General features: G+C 50.4%; 1 protein-coding gene across 1 annotated transcript; it reads right to left on the bottom strand.

The window, feature by feature from the left end:
- Positions 1–693: 693 nt before the first annotated feature.
- Positions 694–20,803, bottom strand: IFNLR1 (interferon lambda receptor 1). Its single transcript, XM_049099372.1, has 8 exons — positions 20,779–20,803; positions 20,004–20,117; positions 16,553–16,676; positions 10,701–10,885; positions 8,308–8,450; positions 6,421–6,580; positions 5,743–5,876; positions 694–4,614 (listed from the first exon to the last, which is right to left on the bottom strand). The coding sequence occupies exons 1-8, from the start codon at positions 20,801–20,803 to the stop codon at positions 3,838–3,840; spliced, it is 1,662 nt and encodes a 553-aa protein (XP_048955329.1). The 3' UTR covers positions 694–3,837.
- Positions 20,804–22,447: the final 1,644 nt, after the last annotated feature.

Below are 22,447 nucleotides of genomic sequence, written 5' to 3'. Positions count from 1 at the left end.
GACCACAAGCTGTAATGTGCACAGTCTCTTTGTGAATCAGTGAGGATATTTGGTTACAAGAAATAAGGCAGCCTGGGAAGATGATTTAAAACTACGATGCTGGGAAGCCGGGGGCAGGGCTGTAGCTGGGCCTCAGGAATGGACAGGAGCCAAGATTTATCACTTCTCATCAGGGCAGCTCACCTGGCTGCCTCATTCTTGTTTCTTCTGCACGCTGTGCCTTCCTGCTCCTTGGCGAGGGAAATGGGGCCACAGCAGGTTAGAACGTCCTTGTTCTAGGCCCAGGCAGCCAAGACTTCTGAATTCCACAGAAAGGGACTGTTGGGTCAGCTCATCTTGAGTCTAGCACCTGCCCTGGTCCCAGTAATGATGACGATCGGCAGGCACCGTGCTGGTGAGTTACCAGGTGGTCCTGGGAGAATGAATCACTGGAAGTCTGGAGAGTCCCATGTGCTGAGCCTCCAGGGGGACTGAGCCCCAGAGCAGTGACATGTTTGATTATGTACCTGGACGGCTGCCTTCCCTTCCTGCCTGGCTTCCCACTCCCCTGTTGGTGCTTTCTGGGATCACAGCACTGCGGTATTCCCATTTCTGGGTCTGCTGCTAGGCACCCAACCCCAAAATCCTTGTGGTCTAACAGCTGAATGAATGGTGAGGAGCCTTTAAGAAATGAGTGCACACACTTCCATGCAATCCTGTTTTCTCCAAAAATAGAGCTTTTTATTTAGAACAATTTAGGGTAGATATCCAAGATCATTAGAAAATTATTTAAATATAATATCAACATAGAACAAAATTAGAAATGGAAGCAAGTGCCTAAGAACAATGCATAGTCTCAGTGGGCTAATTCCTTAGCTTAGGGCATCACCCTCACATCCTTCAAGCTGGCTCTGGAGCTCATGCTGCGCACTTTTCCACCGGCCACCGTGTGCGTAAGAGGGTTCTGTAAACAGGTGCTGAGCTCGCCTGACAAATTATTATATTGAATATCATGCTCTTTCCTAATGCTTCCCTGGCTTTTTATTAATGACTTAATGATGATCAAAGAGCTGGCACTGAGGATTACTAAAAGAGCTCAGCCTCTTTCAGTAATGAAAACTTTGAAAATAATGCTTATAAAAAAGAACCAGGCTTAAAAAAACAAAACGAAACAAGGGTTTAGAAAAGAGATAAAGGGGTTCCTTCATGTAGGCCTAGACAATTGTGACTATAGCTTTTCATTTTTCAAAATTACTTCCCTGAAGCAGTTCAGCTGGTCCCAGAGAGAACCTCAGCGTGGGTCTGGGTATTTTCCTGGGAACTGGCCTGAGCCATAGGCTTCCCCGATGCCAGGCTTCAGTGTTCACTGTTTTTGCTCCTCTGTGCTTAGGGATGTAGACAGGCCTCAGCTCCTGTGGAAATGCACGTGTGTACGTGTGCCCATGCATGGATGCGTGGGTCCCAGCAGGGCTGAAGGCCTCCTGCCAGCTTTATGCTCCTTGGCAATCCTAGCTGAGACCTCGGCACTGTGTTGACATGGCCATGGACACAGGGGTTGGCTCAGCTGGCTGGAGACCAAGGATCTCCTCCATAGTGACATATATAGGGAGTCAATATTTCTTTGTTCGAAACGAAAAGACAGGTATTTAATTTAAAAACATGGTTTGCTGACGTCTTTAGCAGTGGAGCCTCCTAAGCACAGCCTCACGTGGAAGGTCATGGGAAGCATCAGGGCTCAGGGAGGCCACTCTGGTTGAAGTGGGGGATCCTACAGCCCACGCTTCCCCCTGTAATTGAGACTTACTCTGTGAAACCCCAGACTGTTTGGGGACACGGCTTGAGAACCCCTGGAGCAGTCACCCTGTTCCAGATCTTTCATCTAATGGTATATCTTCATGTTGCCTTCAAAACAACACAGCTTTCTGGGGAAATGGCTACAAAAATGCTCTCTTCACAAATGGAGAAATGTAAGTGCTGGCAATTAAAATGGCAGGGCCCAGGTCCCAGAACCTGATTGTTCAGATCCCAGCCACAAAAGGACAAGAATCTCAGCCCCTATGGGTTAAAACTCAGCTCTGCTCGCCCGTACACTGGTGGGTATAGGTTAACGAAGCAGTTGTTTGAGAACACCCATCACCACCCCCCAGGTAAGGAGAGTCACCTTGTAGGAGCACTGACAATACCAACTCCATCTTTGGCCCTCCATCTTGTTCATGTTCGCTCCATGACCTTGGGGCCATGTGTTTTGGGCCCTTGGAGATCAATATACATACCTTAGAAATGCCCACCAGGGCTGGGATGGGGGAAGGCTTGTTTTGGCCTCCCACGAAACTCTTAGAGATAACATACTCTTTCCCCTTCCTGCTGCACAGGTGGGGTAATGAAAGGTTAGGGGTCAACAAGGTGCACTCAAGTCCTCTGAGGTGTGTGTGAGCTCTCTGATCTCACTACAATGCCCTTCGGTGTGTCCCCTGGCTCTATTAAACCTGTGGATCGAGGCCCTGGATTTTGCAGAGAGTAACTATGGCGCTGCATGGATTATCCTCTGGCAATCCCCCCGTCAATGAGTTACCCTGAATAAAACTCTGTGTAAACTGTATGCAGTGGCCTGCTTCATTTTCCAGTCACAAAGTGCCTTCTCAGTTTGGGGGATACTTTACTGCTTCTCCCCACCTTTAACATACTTACTGCCAGAAGACATTGGCTTCTCACAACTAGAAGGGAAAATGGGACTTCTTTATAATCAAAGAGTCTAAAGTGCTGTCTAAAACAGGGATCACAGGCCCAGGAGTCTAATTCCCTGCCAGGTTGCTACCCCAGACCCTAACAAATCTGACCGCTGGAAGGTGGATCACCTGGTTCCTTCCTTTTTTGGAAAGGGGAGAGAGGTCAGGGTCCCTCTTGGCTGGGCTCTGGCTTCTGAGAGTGCAGTTTCCCAACCAGGAGGAGAGAGGCAGTGAGGGTAGAAGGCAAGAGGTAGATGAGAGGTGAGGCCAACTGAAAGGCGAATGCGGATCACTCAGAGCTTAGGGGTCACAGGTGGGAGATGCCCAGCAGTCTTCTCAGAGCCTGGGAGGATGGAGAGCCCTGCCAGCCATCATGCGGAGAGTCCCAGTGTTGTGACACACACCATGCTACACACCTCTCTTTTGGGATCCTCTACTGCAGGTGAGAAAGCCCAGGCGCAGTGAAGGAAGGTGGCTTACTCAAAGTCACATGACTGGTCAGTGGCAGAGCTGGGATTTGAACCCAGGTCGTCTGATAATAAAAGCGATGTAATTCCGTGAGTCAGAGGCTGGGATTTGAATGACGACTACTCTTTCCCTTCCTCTTCAACATCCTCTGCTTACTAGATTTGTCTTCGCTGGGGCGCACCCTGGAGGACTCATGAACCAGGAGGCTGAGACCTGGGGGAGGGTGCTCAGCAGATGCTAGAAAGAGGCCTGACGCTGATGGAGTTGATACTTCCTCCCCCCAGATCCAGATGGCCCCTCGCGGGGTTAGCCCTTGGTGTCCACCGTGACCTGACTTCACCTGTTACATGTTGTCCAGGGATGATTTTTCTAACTGGCCTGCCACCCCGAAGGCAGTAGGGTGGTTGCGACACCCAATCTACCTCTGTCTTCAGCTTATTCTTGTCTCCACCCTTCTTGGAGCTCAGCCCAGAGCTGGTGAGTCAAAAAAGGATGGGGTGGTTTCTTACTGCTCAAGCCAATTGACAACAAGCCTGGGTTTTCTGAAATGCTGCAAGAACTTTCCTCAGCCTCAGTGATATGCTTCCAGGCTCTCATCTTGGTGGTGTCTTGGGTCCTAGGAAAGCTCAGTGGCACCAGTCTTGGAGGGAAGCTGGGGAACAGCTCACCTGGCCATGTAATGCCCCAGTGTCTCACCTCTGACCTCACTCTTCTGTAGGCTCCTGGCGCCCCAATTGCCAGTACTGTCATCCTCAACTTTTGATTGCTCTCTTCCTCCTTCTATTTCTTCCTCCTCCTCTTCCTCCTCTTCCTCTTCAGGGCAGCTGTCCCAGCAAAAGGTCAGTGTGTGAAGAGAAACTGGGGGCTCCCCAGGGACTATATTCAGCCCTGGTGATGAAAAGCCCCAGTTGGCCCAGAAGGAGAGGTCATCTTTCAGGGGATCTTCCAGGAAACTCATGTCGTTGGAGAATTCGAGCAGAGAGAGAGGCTCCTGACACCCATCCCCACTTGGCCCTTGGCCCGGTGTCTTCTTGGCCAAATAGCAAGAGGACCCAGGCTCATCCCAGGAGGAAGAGCCCCCAGTGCTGGCCCAGCTTCTGTCTGAAGCATCTGTAGCAGAGGAGTCTTCGACCTGGACGGGAGCACTCCAGGTGCTGCCTGCCTCAGAATGCCTTGGGATCTGGTGCTCCTGCCCTAGGAAGGGGGGTGGTTCCAGGTAGGGCTGGAAGCTGACACAGTCATCTGTGTCCTCCTCATCCTCCTTCTCCTCTTCAGTACTGTTCTTCTCATATCCTGCCTGGAAAATGACTGGGGTCCTGACTCCAGGGCTTGGCCAGACCCTTCTGGTCAGTTCCTTTTGGGGACAGAGGACCAAGATATCCAGGTACTCAGGGCCACTGGGCTGAAAGGTTGCCACGGGGTGTCTGTATCCAGAAAAGTCCTGATTTGGGGAGAGGAGAAAAGAACAGAACATTCAGGCTTTCCTGAAGCATAGGTTCCCCTGGCAATGGACTCTGAGATAAGGATTCAAATGTAAGTAGTTCTTTTGGAAAATGATCCCAGGAAACACCAGTAAGGGAAAATTCAGGGGGTTGGGGAGAGCCACCAATAGAGAGTGTCTAGAGGCAAGTTACCCCCAAGGGCAGCTGGGGACTAACCCTGCCGGGGGCTCAGGGCGCCAGTGCAGCCCACACACCTCAGGGCACCATCCAGTGAGGGGTGGAGAGGGTGGAGGTGATACTAGGTCCCCGGCACTTGCACCCAGCCACATGCATGGGCAGAGTGGACACCAGAGGCCAGAGGAAGCCCCCCGGAGGCAGGTGCTGGCTGCTGGGAGTTGTGTGGTGACTTTGCATGTAATGGGTAGGCGGAAGGGTGGGGCAGGGTACAGAAATGTCTAACACAGAGGATGTAGTTCAGTTGGGATTTCCCTACAGGTCCCAGAGCTAGGGACTTCAAACCTACTCCTGTGTAGCAGATTCTCAGAATCCATCCTCAAAGCCATCCTGACCCAAGTGCCCACTGAACCTCACTTACAGCCCAGCCGCCCTGGCCAGGCCCTAATCTGAACAAGTTGGACCCATCTGGCCTCACCAGGCTTCCTCCTGCCCCGGTTTCTAAGGGAGTGAGCCAGCAGACAAGTGAGGAGGTTCCAGAGTCAGCCTGGGCAAGACGTACCCTTGGTTAGGCTGTGAATTGGGATCCTTCGAAGATTTTTGAAGTTGGGATCCTTCGAAGATTTCCCTTTTGGCCCTACCCTCTCCCCTATCCCCCTTCTGGGAGTCCCAAGGCTGGGGGCTCTGCTCCTGGCACCTGACAAATCCACAGCAGAGATGAAGTTATATCCCTAAGGGGCCTTAAGGCACTTCTCCCTCCCGGGTATAATTGCCATTTGGATTTGGGGCCAAAGGAATGAATTATTCAGGATGGAAATGTAGGCATGAAGATAGGAGACGTCTGCAGTCTGGACTATCGTGATACTCTATCTGACCCATGTCTAAGTCCAGCCCCATTTCCTTATTCTTCAAAAACCTTCCCCATCTGTTGCACACGCCCAGACCTGCCATACCAGAGCCAACGGCATCTTTGCCCGCTGAAACCAGGGGTTCGCTGTGAGGCTCTTCCAGAACACGTGGCCGATGGCAATGACCAACAACAGTGGAAGCAGAAGTGGTAGCAGCCCCAGGAATGCCCAGCTGGTTCCTAGGGAAGGAAAAATAGGAACTACAGCAACATGGGGCGCCTGGCTGGCTCAGGCAAGTTGAGCCTCTGACTCTTGATTCAGGGTCGGGTAGGGATCTCAGGGTCATGGGATTGAGCCCCGAGTCCCCAAGTCACCGGGGCTCTGCACTCAGGGTGGAGTCTGCTTGAATGATTTTCTGCCCCTCGTCCCACCCCTGCTCGTGAGCTCTCTCTCTCTCTGAAATAAATAAATCTAACCCTCCCCCCAAAACTGCAGAAACAATGACCATGGCTCCCATTTATCAACTGCATATGTGCGCCAGCTTCACATGCATTGTCCCATGTAATCCTCAGAAGAGTAAAGCCATCCTACAGACTATGGAAACCAAGATTCAGAGAGGCTATGCAGGCTACCCAAAGACACAGTGAGTGCGTGGAGCTGGGATTTTAATCGAGGCGAGTCTATCTCTAGATTCATGCCCTTAACCACCATATGATGGAGATACTATGCCCTTGGGGACCAAGGAGGGGGGATGTCCTCACTTCTGTATCACTTGGCACTCACCTGGGGCCCCCAGGAAGAAGCAGGTAGGCTTGGAGAACTCGCTGTATTTAGGATCGCCGAAAGTGTAGATGGTTCTGGCACGGAGGCAGTAGTGTCCGCTGATGGCTGGCTGCAGGGGGATCTGGACTGGCTGGCCACGGGGGGTGGCTGGAAATTGCGTCTGTTTGGAGAGACAGAGGTGGGCAGACCTGCTGTGGGGATTGGCTCTATGGAGCCAGGACAGGGTGGGGTCCATAGGCTGCTGCTGTGATCTCCACATCTTCTTTCCCTGCATTACAGTTTAAGCATTAAGGGAGCACTTCCCCTACATTATCTACCTTCTTTTCCACTGAGTCTTGAAGTAGCGATGGTCTGCGCTCAGAGGCAGCTCTGCTATTCAGGGTCACCCTTGTGTGTGCCCCCGAGGACCTCCGGGTCCCCATTCTGAAGGGCAGATTGCTCAGGATTCTTGCCCTCAGGGCTTCCCAATGTATTTGGGGGTAGGGAGCATCATTCAGTCATTACAGACCCAGAAAACCCTAGGGCTGCCTGCCCAGTCCAGTAGCCACTGCCCACATGTGGCTACTAACACTTGAAGCGTGACCAGTCCAAAATGAGATGTGCTGTGAGTATAAAATATACACTGGCTTTCAAAGACTAAGTGAAAAGGGACACCTGGGTGGCTCAGGGGTTGAGCGTCTGCCTTCGGCTCAGGGCACAATCCCAGGGTCCCAGGATGGAGCCCTGCATCAGGTTCTCTGCAGGGCACCTGCTTCTCCCTCTGCCTGTGTCTCTGCCTCTGTGTGTCTCTCATGAATAAATAAAATCTTTAAAAAAAATAAGAAATTCAAAGACTAAGTGAAAAAAGAATGCAAAACATGCCAATAACTTTTATGTTATTCACATACTGAAATGATAACATTTTATTGGATGAAACAAAATATATTATTAAAATTAAATCAACTTGTTTCTTTTACTTAATTTAATGAGGAGCATTTAAAATTACACCTGTGGCTCACATTACATTTCTATTGGACCGCGCTGGTCTAGGGTGTTTGTGATGTTCTCGGAGGCAGGGACCATGTCAGAAGAAGCTCTAGAATCCAGACTACAGATGCAGGCAGTCGGGAATGTGAATGTTAGTTGGTTCAGTGAAAGCAAGAATGAGTAAGAACAGGGGTCAGTAAACTATAGCCCATGGGTCAAATCTGGCCTGCCACTTTTTTTTTGCACATGGCATTTCCCTGGAACACAGCTATGCCCGTTCACTGACCCTTGTCTGTGGCTCCTTTCGTGTGTTAGATGCAGAGTGTCACAGCAGATGCACTAGCTGTGACAGACCACATGACTCTCAAAGTAAGAAAATATTTGCTATCTGGCCCTTTACAGAAAATGACAACCTCTGCCATCAATCAATACACACACACACACACACACACACACACACACCTGCGTACGTGAGAAATAAATCTGAAAGTGGATATTTGTGGTCTCTGGGCACTTTTAGTTTTTTTTCCTAGAACGTACCTGTGTTTTCTGGTTTTTTTGGTAATGAATCCAGTGGCTCGGCAAGCAGGCCTCCTAGAGCCTATAATACTTCAATCAGATTTCACTGGACAAAAAGGGTTTCATGATTTAAAAACATATATATTGGGTAGAAAACAAGTGTGCTGTTCCCACCTATAATGTGCAGGGGCAGCATGTTCTATACTTGGCTTCTTAGGTGGAGAAGGCCACAGGCCAATTGTACTGTACAGAGTCAGGGGGTGATTGCTAGGAGAGAGAGGCATGCGGAGAGGGCTTCCTGGAAGTGTGTAGAAAGTAGGCAGGGAGGGTGAGAGGCACTGGGGTTTGGTGGGGCAGTGGGAGAGGGAGGTCCAGCCTGGGGGTAGGAAAGGCACTTCTTACTTTGTTCTTGATTCCTTCCTTCCAGAAATCCACCTCATACTTCAGATCTGGTGGGGGCATGCAGTGGGGCAGCTGGTACGTGGCATTGATGCTCAGGATCTCCTCTGTCCGAGTGACAACCAGGGTGGGAGGGGCTGGCTCCACTGGCAGAAACAGAACAGGACCTGTCAGCATCCATCCTCCTGCCTGTAGGCAGGCCTGCCCCTCCCCCAGACCCCTGCCCCCGCCCCTACCCCCAGCCCAGAGAGCGCTCCTGGAAAGGGAAAAGTGGCTCTAGGGCTTGTTAAGCACCTACTATGCATCAAGAGCCTTAAGGCCATTTTATTTAAGCTCTGCAGTGACCCTGGAAGGGAGATACCTATTCTCATCCTACAGAGGGACAAACTGAGGCTTAGAGAGGAATGAACAGGCTGGGCTCCCAGCTCACCCGCCTTTCCTCCTGCTGCCCCTTGCACCTGCGTGCCCTTCACATACACTGATCTCTCAGAATCCTGCCCACCTGGGTCAGCCTCCTGCGGCTGCTGACACATCCCCACAGCGGGGTGCCTTAAAGCAACACGGACACATGATTTCCCAGTTCTGCAGGTCAGAGTCCGGTGGACACAGATTACACATTAAGCCCTGGGCAGGCAGCTGGCAGGAACGGGGATCTTGACCTCCAGGAGCTGGAGGAAATTGGGGGGCAATGAAATATGCAAACTACCAAAGAGAGCAAATGGCCAGAGCTCCAGCCCAGGGCAGAAAGAGGCAGGAAGGCTCATCCTGGCTTGGGGTGCGCTGCGGGAAGTCAGGAGAGCTTTAGGGAGGCAGCGGCAAACACAATAAAAGAAGTAACCTCTCCACTGTGTCTTTCCTTCTACCCTAATCTCTTCTTCCTGTCCCCCAACTATTGGCTCATCCGTCGTGCTTCTAGCCTGCCTGCCCATCCTTCCTTTCTTTCCAAACAACGCTCCTTCCTTGCCACCCATCCTTTCTTCCTGTTCCTGCATACTGTCTTCCTGCCTTTAGTTTAGCCAAGCCTGCCCTCCATCCTCCCCATCCATCCATCCATCCATCCATCCTCCTTTACTTTCCATACATCATTCCCTCTAGTCCTCCTTCCTTCCTCCCTTCCTCCTTTGTCTCCCCTTTCCTCCTGCCCTTCCATCTCTTCTCTCTTCCCCACCTTCTATCCACCCACAGATCGGTCCATCTGCCTTTCCCTCTGTCTTCCGGTCCACACATGCTCCCTTTCTAGTTAGCATGCTTTCCCACAGAGCCTTCTTCTTTGCCCTCTCTGCCATGTACTCCTGCACACCCCCCATGCTGCCTTTCTTCTTACCCATCCATCCTTTTCCCCCTTCTCATCCAGCCAGCCGGCCAGCCAGCCTCTTCTACCCAAGTCAGCTCTTCTTCCTTCCTATTATTGCTCCCTGCCCCTGCCCCATTTCATTCAGGCCTGTCCTCCTCTCTATCCAAACTTTATTTTGCTCTCAAATATTTTGAGAAGACTGGGCAGCAAGTTACAGATCTCAGCTCCATGATGCTATTTTCTGAGTATTTATCCTCTCCTTCTTACCACCCCACATCACACTTGGTCTGGTCCAGTACCATGACCAACATTAGAAAGCTCCAGATTCAGGACCCCTAGGTGGCTCAGTGGTTGAGCGTCTGCCTTCAGCTCAGGGCGTGATCCTGGAGTCCTGGGATGGAGTCTCATGTCAGGCTCCCGGCGGGGGCCCTGCTCCTCCCTCTGCCTATGTCTCTTCCTCTGTCTCTGTGTCTCTCATGAATAAATAAAATCTTTAAAAAAGAAAAAAACCAAAACCCTCTAGATTCACATTCCATCTCCATCCCTTATTAGCTGTGTATCCTGGCAAGTTCCTTAACTTTTGTGAGTCTTACTTTGTTTATTTTTTTTAAAAAATGGGTTGATGAAAACGAACCCCACAGGTTTGTCGTTAGGATTAGGAATAAAATATTCTGGGAAGAGAAAAGGGCTTGACTGGCTCAGTGTTAACACTGGTGATTTCTGAACGTGGTACACATGGGGGATGATTTCCTCTCTATTCTTATCTCCTTCTCTGCCCGAAAATTACTTTCAAAACTGGGATTTAAAAAAATTGTTTCTTAAAGAGAATTTGAACGTAAAAAATAGGAATAAATCTCTAAAATGCCTCATATAGCTCACGACTAAGGTTGTGCTCGATAGAAGATAAAGAACATCACCAGGAGGAGGTACAAACAGAATTGGTGGCCCAGCAGAAGCCCCCTGACTCCCTGCCACAAAGCCAGGCTACCTGAGGCTGCCCTCTGCCTTGGGGAAGTGGAAGCCAGTGGCTGGGACTGCAATGCCACTGGGCCAAGATCCTGCACAGGGAGTCTCCCACCAGGTCCCGTAGCCACACACTCACCTTCAAAAAGGTAATCCAAGTACTTGGACTCCACAGAGGGGGATCTGGCGCTGGGAGAAACCGCCCACACACGCCCCTTGAACTTGTTGTATAGGTCTTGTTTCTCCAGGCACATCAAAGAACACGCCAGCTCTTTGGTTCCCGCACACTTCTTCACTTTTCGCCACCTTCTAGGGGTCGGAGCGCTGAGGGAGGAGACAGGGGAGCTTGGGCTGTGGACTGCCTCTGGGGGGAGGGAGTTTAGTGAACATGGGGTCCCTTGTCCCTCCATCCACCTGACTGTCCACCCGTTCATCCATCCTATCAACCAGCCATGGGCTGGGACAGAATGAGAACAGTCTAATTAGGAGCTCAGGCTCTGCAGAGAAGCAGGTGGCAGGATCCTGGCTCTGCCCCTCACTAGCTCTGGTTCTCAGCAGGTCAGCCTCCTCATCCTCCTGCCTCCCGGGGGCCACGTGGTGGCTGCTACTACTAGTTATAGCAACCACATCCCACATTCTTCATTCAGGCCTTTCGGGTTACCTGGTGTGTGCCAGGCATCCTACTGGATGCCGTGTGGCTGTCAGAGGGGACACACAGGTCTGTGACACCAACCTTCTGAGAACACCGGGATTCAAAAAAGGGACTTGCACACTAGGCATTGTTCTTGGGGAACTGGGAACGTCTGATAGGTCCTGCCCTTGGAGCCTACATTCTGGTGGCTGGCGGTGGGAGGCGGGGGTAGTGGCAGAGAAAGACAATCATCACATCCATGAGGTCAACCCAGGAGCGGGTAAGTGCAGTGGTAATGGGGAATGTGGGAGGACCGCTTTCCAAAAGGAGGCTCTGGAAAGCCAGGAAAGGCCTTGATGGCAAGGAAGCCAGGTGTACGTAGGCCTGGGGGAAGGAATGGCAAAAGCGGAAGCCCTGCAGTGGGAAGGACCTTGGCCTGTCCAGAAGACAGCAAGGTGGCCAGCATAGCTGTAGGCCAGTGGACAAGGGGGAAGGAGGTAGGGAGAGGTATGGACAGGCTGAAGAGGTGGGTAGAGGAGTGGGTGGGCAGAGTAGTTGGGGACTCCCCATCTTGTTAAGGAGCTTGATTTTATTCCTAGTGGAAGGTTTTGACTAGGGGTACTGAAGGGGCCTAATTTCTATTTTTTAAAAGATCACTCTTGGGGCACCTGGGTGGCTCAGTTGGTTGAGTATCAGACTTTTGGTTTCTGCCCAGGTCACGATCTCAGGGTTGTGAGATTGAACCCCGTTTTGGCTCTGTGCTAAGTAGGGGGTCTGCTTGAGATTCTCTTCCTCTCTCTCCCCCTCTGCCCCTCCCCCATTGGCTCTTGGGCATGTACGCTCTCTCTCTCAAATAAATAAATAAATCTTGAAAGAAAAAAGATCACTCTGATAAAGCAGCTGGGAGGCTGCAGCAGTGGTCTAAGGGAGAAGAGAGGTGAGGATGGAGAGAAGGGGCTAGGCGGGGGATATATTTTGGAGGTAAAGCTGGTAGGACCTGCTCATGGATTGGATATGAAACGTGAGGAGAGGAGGACTGACAGCTACTCCTGGGTTTAGGGACCGAGAGGTATGTGAATGGAGGAGGGTGAGATGGCATAGGCAAAAAGAACAGATTTTTGGAAAGAACTCCTCTGTTTTGTTTCTTGATGGAGCTATAGTATGGAAACACTAACAAAACAAAACAAAACATAAAAAAACCCTGGTGTAGTTATATGAATGTAAGACAAAATACAGACTTCAAAGAAATACTAAAGATGAGAAGAATCACCACGTAATGAGAAATTATTCCATTTATCAGGCAGATATAAAAACTCTCCCTTATATGTGCTTGCTAAATATACTCTATACAGCAAAAATAGACGAAATTATAGGAAGAAGCAGAAAATCCACAATCATGAAAAGTTTTTAATACACTTCACTCAGTAATTGATGACTGAACAAAGAAAAATCATCAGGAAGTATGTAAAACACACTGAAAGAAAAACATAATTATCAAAGTTGGTCTAATGAACATAAATAGAAATGCACTAGTTGAGTCACACATGAACCATCAACGAAATATTAACAAAAATATTAGCACATAGTCCTACTGGCTTAGAGCCCCACCCTAATGGCAGTGTTTAATCTTAATTGCTTTAAGATTCCCATCTCCAAATAGTTGTATAGGGGGTTAGGGCTGCAGCATATGAGTATAGAGGTGTACAATTCAGTATATTTCAGGGCTATTATGAATTAAACTGGTATGGATGTTCACATATAAGTCTTTGTATCGATATATGTTTTCATTTCTCCTAAATAAAGCTTTAGGAGTAGAATCTGGGAGATTTGCTAACTGAAGGTGAAACTCAACAAGAAAACTGTCAAGCTGCTTTCCAAAGTGACCATACATTCCCACCAACGGCGCACAAGAGTTCTGGTTACTCTACATGCTTATCAACACTTAGTATTATCAGTCCCTTTAATTTTAACCATTCTAGTTGGTGTGTGGTAGTATTTCACTGTAGCTTTGATTTGCATTCCCTGATGACTAAGGCTGTTGAACATCTTTTTATGTGCTCTTTGGCCATTCGAATATCTTCCTTTGCGAAACAATTATTCAAGTCTTTTTGGGTGATCTATCTTATTATTGAGATTCAGGAGTTCTTTATCTATTTTGGATACTAGTCTTTCCTGTGTATATATTGTGAATATTGTTTTTTCTCAGTAGCTGGCTCTTTCATTTTCTTCAGCCTTTTTTTTAAGAGTAAAAGTTTTAAATCTGATGGAATCCAGTTTATTTGGCATTATGGACTAAACTGTATTCCCCCCAAATTCATATGCTGAAGCCCAAACCCCCCATATGGCAGTCTAGGCCCTTGGTGATAGGGCCTTTAAAGAGGTAATTAAGATCAAATGCAGTCACGAGGGTGGGGCCCTAAACCAATAGGATTTATATTCTTTAAAGAAGGGGAAGGGATACTAGGCATGCTCTCACACAGAGAAAAGGCCATGTGAAGACACAGAGAGAAGGTGGCCACTTACAAGCCAAGGAGAGAGGCCTCAGGAGAAAGCAAACCTGCTGATGCCTTGATATTGGGCTTCTAGCCTCCAGAACTGTGAGAAATACATGTCTGTTGTTTAAGTCCCCAGGCTACGGTATTTCGTCATGGTAACCTTAGCAGACTAATACAGATTTTGGTACCACACATGGGATGCTAAAAAATAGCTTAAAATGGGGAAGTGGCTTTGCAACTAGGGAATGGCTAGAGGTGGGAAGAATTTTTGGGTGCATATTTGGCCCAAATATGCTTTGGAAACTGCATATGCAGTTTGCAACTTTGCAACTTTGATAATTATGCTTTTCTTTCTAACTCTAGAAATGCCAGAGTGCCTTGAGGAGACTGTTGGTAGGAATACGGAGTCAAAGGTGCTTCTGGGAAGAACTTGTATGCAAAGGAAGTATGTCTTACCGGAAACTGGGGGAAAGGTGATCCTTATTATGAAGTGACAAAGAACTTGCCTGAATTGTTTTGGTCTGTAGTAGGAAACAGAAGTTAAAATTGATGAACTTGGCTCATTTTCTAGGCAAGGAAGAGATTTCTAGGCAAAGATGTAAAGATGTGATGTGACCTGAAGATGTGACCTGGTTTCTCCTTACTGTTTATGGTAAAAGGAGACAGGAGAGAAGCACATAGAAAGGGTGGTTGGACAAAAAAGTAACCATAACTGGAAAAAGCTCAGCCTATGCAAATGGCAAACAAATAAGAAAGCAAGTTCTAGATGGAACACCAAGGGTGTGGCTAGGAAATCATTTGATAAGGAGGTCACGAATGGACTCATGGACTTCATCAGTCATCTCAGCAGAAGCCAGGAACAGAGGTGGGATTAGAGTTATCTATTGAATAAACTGCTCAAGCCAATTGACAACAACCCTGGGGTTTCTGAAATGCTGCAAGAACTTTCCTCAGCCTCAGTGATATGCTTCCAGGCTCTCGCCTATTGAAGGGCGCCTGGGTGGCTCAGTGGTTGAGCGTCTGCCTTTGGCTCAGGTCGTGATCCTGGGGTCCTGGAATAAAATCCCATATGGTGCTCCCCGTGGGGAGCCTGCTTTTCCCTCTGCCTATGTCTCTGCCTCTCTCTCTGTTACTCTCATCAATTAAAATTTTTAAAAAAATTCTTAATTCTTTGCCTATCTGAATAATACTACTGAATAGCAAATACTACAAGAGAGGAAGCATCTTTTTGTAAAAATAATTCTACCTAGGGCAGCCCCGGTGGCGCAGCGGTTTAGCACCGCCTGCAGCCCAAGGCGTGGTCCTGGAGACCCTGGATCGAGTCCCACGTCAAGGCTCTCTGCATGGAGCCTGCTTCTCCCTCTGCCTCTCTCTCTCTCTCTGTGTCTCTATGAATAAATAAATAAATAAATCTTAAAAAAATAAAGATAAAATAATTCTACCTAATAAATGAAAAAAAATTAGAATATCATCATTTTAGAATCCTCACGGGTGCTTAAAAAGTGTAAAAGAGAAGTACAATATCATAAAAGGTCTGGAGGATGGACTTTTGATTTTAATCAATTTATCCCGGCTCCACTATCCCCAGCTGTGTGACTTCTAGCAAAATACACTCTTGGTGTCTCCATTTTCCGCCCTGCAGAGGGCAGGTGCTTCATCCCTCCTCACAGGGCTGTGTGAGAATAAAGAAGTCTGTGTGGACACAGTGCCTGACACACGGCACACAGTACACATTAGGTATTTTCTGCCTCCTGATACATTTCTGTACAGTTTTTTCTGCTGAAAGCTCGCTTGCAATCTGTGCTCTTCCAAAGTAGGCCCCCATCGCTCACATCTGGATTCGACAGGAGGGAACATGACAGAACAGGAAGCACATAAGCTTTGGCACCAGGCAGATGGTGGTTTTTCTCCTGGTTCAGTCCCTGGTTTCCTTGGCAAATCGTGGCACCTCTCTGAGCTCAGGTTCCTTGCCTCTAAAATGGGGGAAGTACAGGGGCACCTGGGTGGCTTAGCCGATGAAGCATCTGACTCTTGATGTCGACTCAGGTCATGATCTCAGGGTCGTGAGAGGGAGCCCTGTGTCAGGCTCAACAGTCCCTCTGTTCCTCCCCCTGCTCACACTCTCTCCCTCTAATAAAATAAATAAAATCTTAAAAAAAATAACATAGGGGAAATGTAGCACCTGCCTGGCTATACAGGGAGGCAGAAGTGAAATAGTCACGCAAGATGTTAGGACTCAGCCTGGCATAGGTGGGCCCTGTGCACATGGCACTTACGTCCCCTGCCTGCTTCCTCTTCCTCCTCGCCAATCCTAGATGGTCCTCTTGACTATCTGCTTTCATCACCTGACTGGCCCATTAGAGAACCTCAAATGATTCCCATTTATGTGCAAAGATGGCAAATGTGCTTCCACTTTCAGATTTCTCTGGTTTCATAGTGGTGGCCTGGACCGCTGGGGTTGAGAAGGACCCCGGGGCTTTGTAGGGAACAGGGCGATCCTCTAGCAGTGCCTACCACAGGCTCTGCAGGAGATATGCTCTCCCTTGTCAGCTGGAACCGTCCCAAGCCCCTCATCCAAGCCCTGAGGAATTCCACCACTGGGCCCTGTAGCTCTACTTGAGCCCTGTTGGACTCTTCTCAAAGATCTCCTGAGCCCCGGCAGACCCAGCACCTGTGTACCGCCCTCCTGATTACATCCTTCCCACCTCCAGACCTTTAAAAGGGTGCTCTCCAAGCACCTGCCATGTGCTGCCTCCCATGGGACATAGAACCAGGAAGCTGACCATGCCCAGGGCAGCTGTCCCAGCCAAGCCCCTCCAGCCTCTGCCCACCTCTTCAGTCCCCAGATTGGAGGCTCCCCTCTACCTCTGATAGGCCACAAAATAGGTCACATTCTGGGAGTAGCCAGGCCCCGGGAGCCAAGTCAGGTACACACTGAAGTTCCGGGAGAGCAGTGTCACGTTCTGGGGAGGGGCCAGACAGGGCTTCCCTGTGGGAGAGAAAGAGGTCTTGAAGCCTGGAGCTGCTGGCTGGTCTTGACATGGGCCATTGGAGCCAAGGAGTGGCGTGGTGGGCAATCAGGTGTTCACTGGGTTTGAGAAGCAGGAGTCCTCTGGGGTAGCTAAAGCACAGGTGACATGCTGTAGGCGGGGAACCCAGGGTCAGGATTCCAGTCACAGTCGTGCCACTGACGGCCTGTATGCAGTCCCTTCTCCCCCACGCCTCACCGCCCCAACCCAGCCTCAGTGGCCCATTTGTACCACAACAGGAAGCTCCTGCCCACTCAGGCACCTGAGGGTTTCAGTAGAACTCCTCCCAACAGGAACCATCTGCTGGGTTTGCTAGACTCTAGGAGGGAACAGCGCTAAGGATCTCAGGAGCAGACACTAAATTCTGTTCTTAGCCATGTCCAGGAGCTTGCCTGCCATGGTCCCTGGCACAGAGTAGATGCACCATAAACATCTGTTGAATGAATGAATTATTGTGATAAACTGGATTATTCCAAAGGACTCCCAATTGGTCTCCCTGCTTCCAACCTTGCCCCTTCAGTCCATTCTGCACACAGCAGCAAGGGTGAAAATGAAAGTCAGATCATGTTGCTCCTCTGCTTTAAGCCCTCTAATGGCTTTCACTTCATTCAAGGTTATATCCAAAGTCTTTATAATCCCCCCAAGGCCTACCTAATCCCTCCCACTGCTCTCCCCCTGGCCCCTGCTCTCCAGCCACACTGGCCTTCCTGCTATTCCTAGAACATCCCAGACACACTCTACCTCCAGCTCTAGGCTTTTCCACGAGCTGTGCCCTCTGTCTAGACTGTCGCCTCCCTGGATCTCTACCCGGCTCACTCCTTTGCTTCCTTCACATCTCTGCTCTGATGTCACTCTCTCAGGGACACTTTCCCTTAACTAGCTTCTACTTCCCCTTCTACTTCACCGCTAACCCTTGTCTTCTGACATATACACCTGATGACACTTCTCCCCAGTTCGGTGTCCTTCCCTGGAACTTAGAATAAAGTCCACGCTCCTTATTGAGGTACATGACAGGCCATCTTGTCAACCTCCCCCAGCAGGATCCCCAGCTATAGCCAAACCAAACAGCTGCGCCACCGGGGCTGCCCACTCTTGGGAGACTTTGAACCCAGGGGTCTTTGCCTGCCTCATCTTTGCCATCCAATCTTTTTTTTTTTTTTTTTAACCAGCTAATCTTTTAAAGACTTGATCCAAATGTCACTTTCCTCAGCGAGTCTCTAAGAAGTGGTGGTGAGGGGTGACGGTGATGATGAGGATGATGATAGCAGCTAACATGTATTGCGTCCTAACTATATGCCAGGAGCTATGCTAAGCACACTGTTGCATTTTCTTTCGATCCTCCCCACATCCCTAGGAGGTAGGTCCTAACTGTGATCACCACATTACGGATGAGGGAAACAGAGGACTTTTCAGGTAATAACTTGTAGAATCAGAATTCAAATGCAGGCCTAGCCAACTGCAAATTCTGAGCTCCTGACCCACACTTCCTCCTGGAAGTTCTCAGGGGGACTTTTCAGCTTTATTCTTCCAACATCTATGAACCACTATAGGCCAATGACATCTGTTGACCACTGCACACCGGAAGTTTCAAAGAGGAATATAATTCCATTCCTGCTGGTCCCAAGAGAATTCAGCTCCCTAAAGTGTCACACGGCCCTAATGGAAATCCATACAGGTTACAGAGTGGCATGGGGGAGGGGCAGGTCTACTGATGGCTCTCAGCACAGTTCCCTACCCTTGACCTTTTAGCTCAAATATGAGTGGCTGCTCCCACCTCATCCTGTGATCCCTACTTGGAACTGGATCACTGGGGTGCAGATGCTGTCATTGTTCCCAGCTTTCTAGCAGGTGAGCAGTGAGGCCAAAGTCTGTCCTACAAGGTATCTTATACGATAGCTTAGACGGTATCTGGTGGGCAGGACACGTCCAGAGTCTGAAGTTGGCCACACTGGAGAAACAGCAGCTAGAGTAGTAGATGGTAACTACCATCTATCCAGCCTTCAAAGGGTGGGAGGCACTGGTTTGGCATTTGATACACAAAACCTCATTCGGTCCTCAGGACACACCACCCTATGAAAAAGGTGCCATTCCCCCTCCGTGGAGGGGCCCTGGACTCAGAGACAGATGGTAAGTGATTTGCCTGAGGCTACACAGCCAGTTTGTGTGTGAACCAAGATTTGAACCTGGATTCGGCTGCCCTGCACCCTAAATCATCCCACAACACCATTTGTGTTGGGTGTATTAAATATTCCTCAGATTAAAGGGTAGCTACATCCAGACAGCAAACTATTGAGTTTGACAGTGAAACGGGGGACAGAGGATCCCCCCACCCGCCACATAGACACAGGCACACTATCCCTCACCAGCTGCAAAAACAGCTACTGCTTTGGAGGTACAGTCCAGAGGCACCCCCTGAGCTGACCTAGGTGGATGGATGGTCTCTCTCCAGCTGCCCACCCCACGGCCAAAGCTGGCCACGCTTGCTTCAGCGTCCGTCTTCTCTTCCACACATCCCACCTGCGTTTTCCTTCTTAGCAATTCCCCTGATTGCTCAGAGCCTCAGTTTCCCCATCTGAAATGGGAGAAAATAGTACTTGCCTCTCTAGAACCTTTGGGCTTTCCCTCTTCCATAGGACAGAGTGGTGTCCAGCACAAAGAAGTTGCTCAAGAAACGTTGGCTTTTAATATTAGTATTAGATTATGCCCAATCCTCTTGCTCTGAAATTGTTAGCCTAAGACTGGGGGCAATATTGGGACCTTCGGGTTGGCTCGGGTTTGGTGCTTGGGTCCCGGCCGGGGTATTTTGCACCCTGCCACCTTATTGACCAGTGGGAGCCCAGAGAAGCAGCTGGACTGGCGGAGTAAAGGCAGCGCCCGGGGAAGCTGGAGCAGTTCCCCTCGGTCTGGGGGGCGCCTCTGAAACCGTGGCCCCGGGAAGGGCTGCGGGCTGCCCTCCCCGCAGCGAGGACCCAGGGTCCCATTAGCGCAGGGGGCAGTGCTTTTAGGAAACTTAAACAGCCCTTGATGGAACAGCGCGGCTGCTGTCTAGGCGGCCCCGGTCCGTCGACCTGGCATCAGGAAACTGGCTCAGTTTCGTCCGGAAAAAAGGAACTGTCAGGGACTCGGGTCTGCTTCGTCCCAAGTCCCAGCTTGGAAGACAAGGGTGGTGGGTGGGCCCGGGACGGGCGCACCTGCTCAGCGGGCTCCCCCCTCCCGGGAGCTCCGCGGGCCGGGATCGGCGCCCCGGCCCCCCGCCCCCGCCCGCCCCGGCCGCCCCCCGCGCTTACCGAGCGCCGACTGCAGCAGGCACAGCAGCAGGGGGGCCACCGCCCAGACCCCCGCCAGGCCGGCTCCCGCGCCGCGCGCCCGGCGCCGCCAGGGCCCACCTCCCGCGCCCCCAGCTCCCGGCCCGCAGCCCGCGGCCGCCGCAGCCAATGGGAGGCCGGAGGGAGGCCCCGCCCCCGCCCCCGGCCCGCCCCGCCCCGGCCCCGCCCCCGGCCCGCCCCGGCCCCGCCCCCGCCCCGCCCCGCCCCGCCGCGGGCTTTCCCCGGGGCCGCCCCGCCGCCGCCCGCGCCCCCCTCCCCCGCCCCGGGATCGGTCAGGCCGCCTAAGGGGGGGTGCGGGGAGGGCAAACTGCGTGTCCCCACCAACCAGCTAGGAATTCCAACGTGGGACGCTCAGCACCTGCAGAACTGAGCTCAGGGCCAGCTTAACAGCACCCCGGCGGGGTCGGGGCCTGTGAAGTACCAGGTACTAAGCCAAGCACTGCCCACGCGTTATCTGCCTTAATCCCCCTGAAAATCTGGCAGGTCGGTCCTATTATCCTGTGCACACTTCACGCGGGGAGTGACAGCCTCCAGAGCTAACAGGCTTGTTCTGGGGGAAAGCTGGTGCCTGCGACACCCAGACACCAAAGCCTCTGGATATGATACCAGTCACCTGAGCAGTTGTAATGCCTCCAGGATGTTTGCACCGTAGCAGAAAAGCAAGTTGCAAAATATGGCTCCGTTAAAAAACAAAACAAAACAAGAACCTGTGTGTCCATAGGCATGGGTTACAGACCCGGGATGTACACCAGTATGTTCATGGTTGTTAGTCTCTGGGTGGTGAGGAGATATATGTCATATTTAAGTTGCTTCTTTCTGCTCTTATTTATTTATTTATTTATTTATTTATTTATTTATTTATTTATTTTTTATAATTCTTTTTTTTTAAAGATTTTATTTATTTATTCATGAGAGACACAGAGAGAGAGAGAGAGAGAGAGAGAGAGGCAGAGACACAGGCAGAGGCACAGGCAGAGGGAGAAGCAGGCTCCATGCAGGGAGCCCGATGCGGGACTCAATCCCGGGGTCTCCAGGATCATGCCCTGGGCTGAAGGTGGTGCTAAACAGCTGAGCCACCCAGGCTGCCCTCTGCTCATGTTTAGTTTCTAAGTTTTTCAGTAATTTACATATATTGCTTCTCCAACAAGATTCTAGAAGCAGGGACGCCCGGGGGGCTCAGTGGTTTAGTGCTGCCTTCATCCCAGGGCGTGATCCCTGGGGTCCTGGGATGGAGTCCCATGTCAGGCTCCCTGCGGGGAACCTGCTTCTCCCTCTGCCTGTGTCTCTGCCTCTCTTTCTCTCTCTATGTGTGTGTGTCTCTCATGAATAAATAAATAAAATCTTAAAAAAAAAAAAGATTCTAAAAGCAATCATTGCTCTCCTTTATTAAATGTTATTTTTTTCTCTTTTCCACCACTTTCCAAGGAAGTATGGCCTCCTCTTTACAGATGGGGATACGGCCATTCTGAGGCCAGAGAGCGGATGCAGGTGCTAGATTCTGGGTTCAGCCCCGGGCCTGACTCCATGGTCACAGTGCATCTGGGTAATTTCTTTGTCTGCTCTCTGGGCATCAGTGACAGGTGGGGTGACTGTAGGTCATCTGTGACCATGCCCATAAACTAGGAGCAGACACCGAGCAGAGGCGATCCTGGGCTCCTCTCTGTAGCCGATGCCAGCTCTCAACTTGTAGCTCAGCAGTCCTTGGCCGAGAGAATGCATTTTCACGGAACCTGGAGTATCTAAAAGTTGCCTGGAGTTTGGCCCTGGGTGAGAGCATTCAGAAATTTCTGGGTGGTTCAGAGATTTGCATCATGACTTCAGTTCAATCGGGGCTCACAGGGACCATATTTGGACCTCAAAGGCAAGGAAGATGGAAAGACCCCCATGTGTCTTTGAATCTCCTTTTGAGTCAGAAATTGTGTCTTCATCCAACCTACTGCAGCCCTTTCAGGCCCAGAATCCCACTGAACGGGGAGCAGCTTAGCAGTGGGGATGGGGCCGTGGGGAAATGTCTTCATCTGCCACCTGTTCCACCCACTTACTGGGCTTGTCTGAATCTGGCACCTTTTTTTTTTTTTTAAGATTTTATTTCTTTATTCATGGGAGACACAGATAAAGAGAGACAGGTAGAGAGAGACACAGGCAGAGGGAGAAGCAGGCTCCACGCAGGGAGCCCGACGTGGGACTCAATCCCGGGACTCTAGGATCATGCCCTGGGCTGAAGACAGGTGCTAAACTGCTGAGCCACCCAGGGATCCCCGCGGCACCTGATCTTTTTGACAAAATCTGTCAAATGCTTGTTCTCCCCTGTTCCCTCCCGTGCCCACCCTATAATCTCAGGTTAGGATATAGTGCATCTGGCACAAAGGTCAGGCCAGTTCCATCTCTCAAAACCTTCAAAGAAG

The sequence above is a fragment of the Canis lupus genome, chromosome 2 (genome assembly GCF_003254725.2).
Source record: "Canis lupus dingo isolate Sandy chromosome 2, ASM325472v2, whole genome shotgun sequence".
NCBI classification, from domain to species: domain Eukaryota; kingdom Metazoa; phylum Chordata; class Mammalia; order Carnivora; family Canidae; genus Canis; species Canis lupus.
Note: the sequence above shows the minus strand (reverse complement) of the source record. Positions and strands in the feature narration are given on the sequence as shown.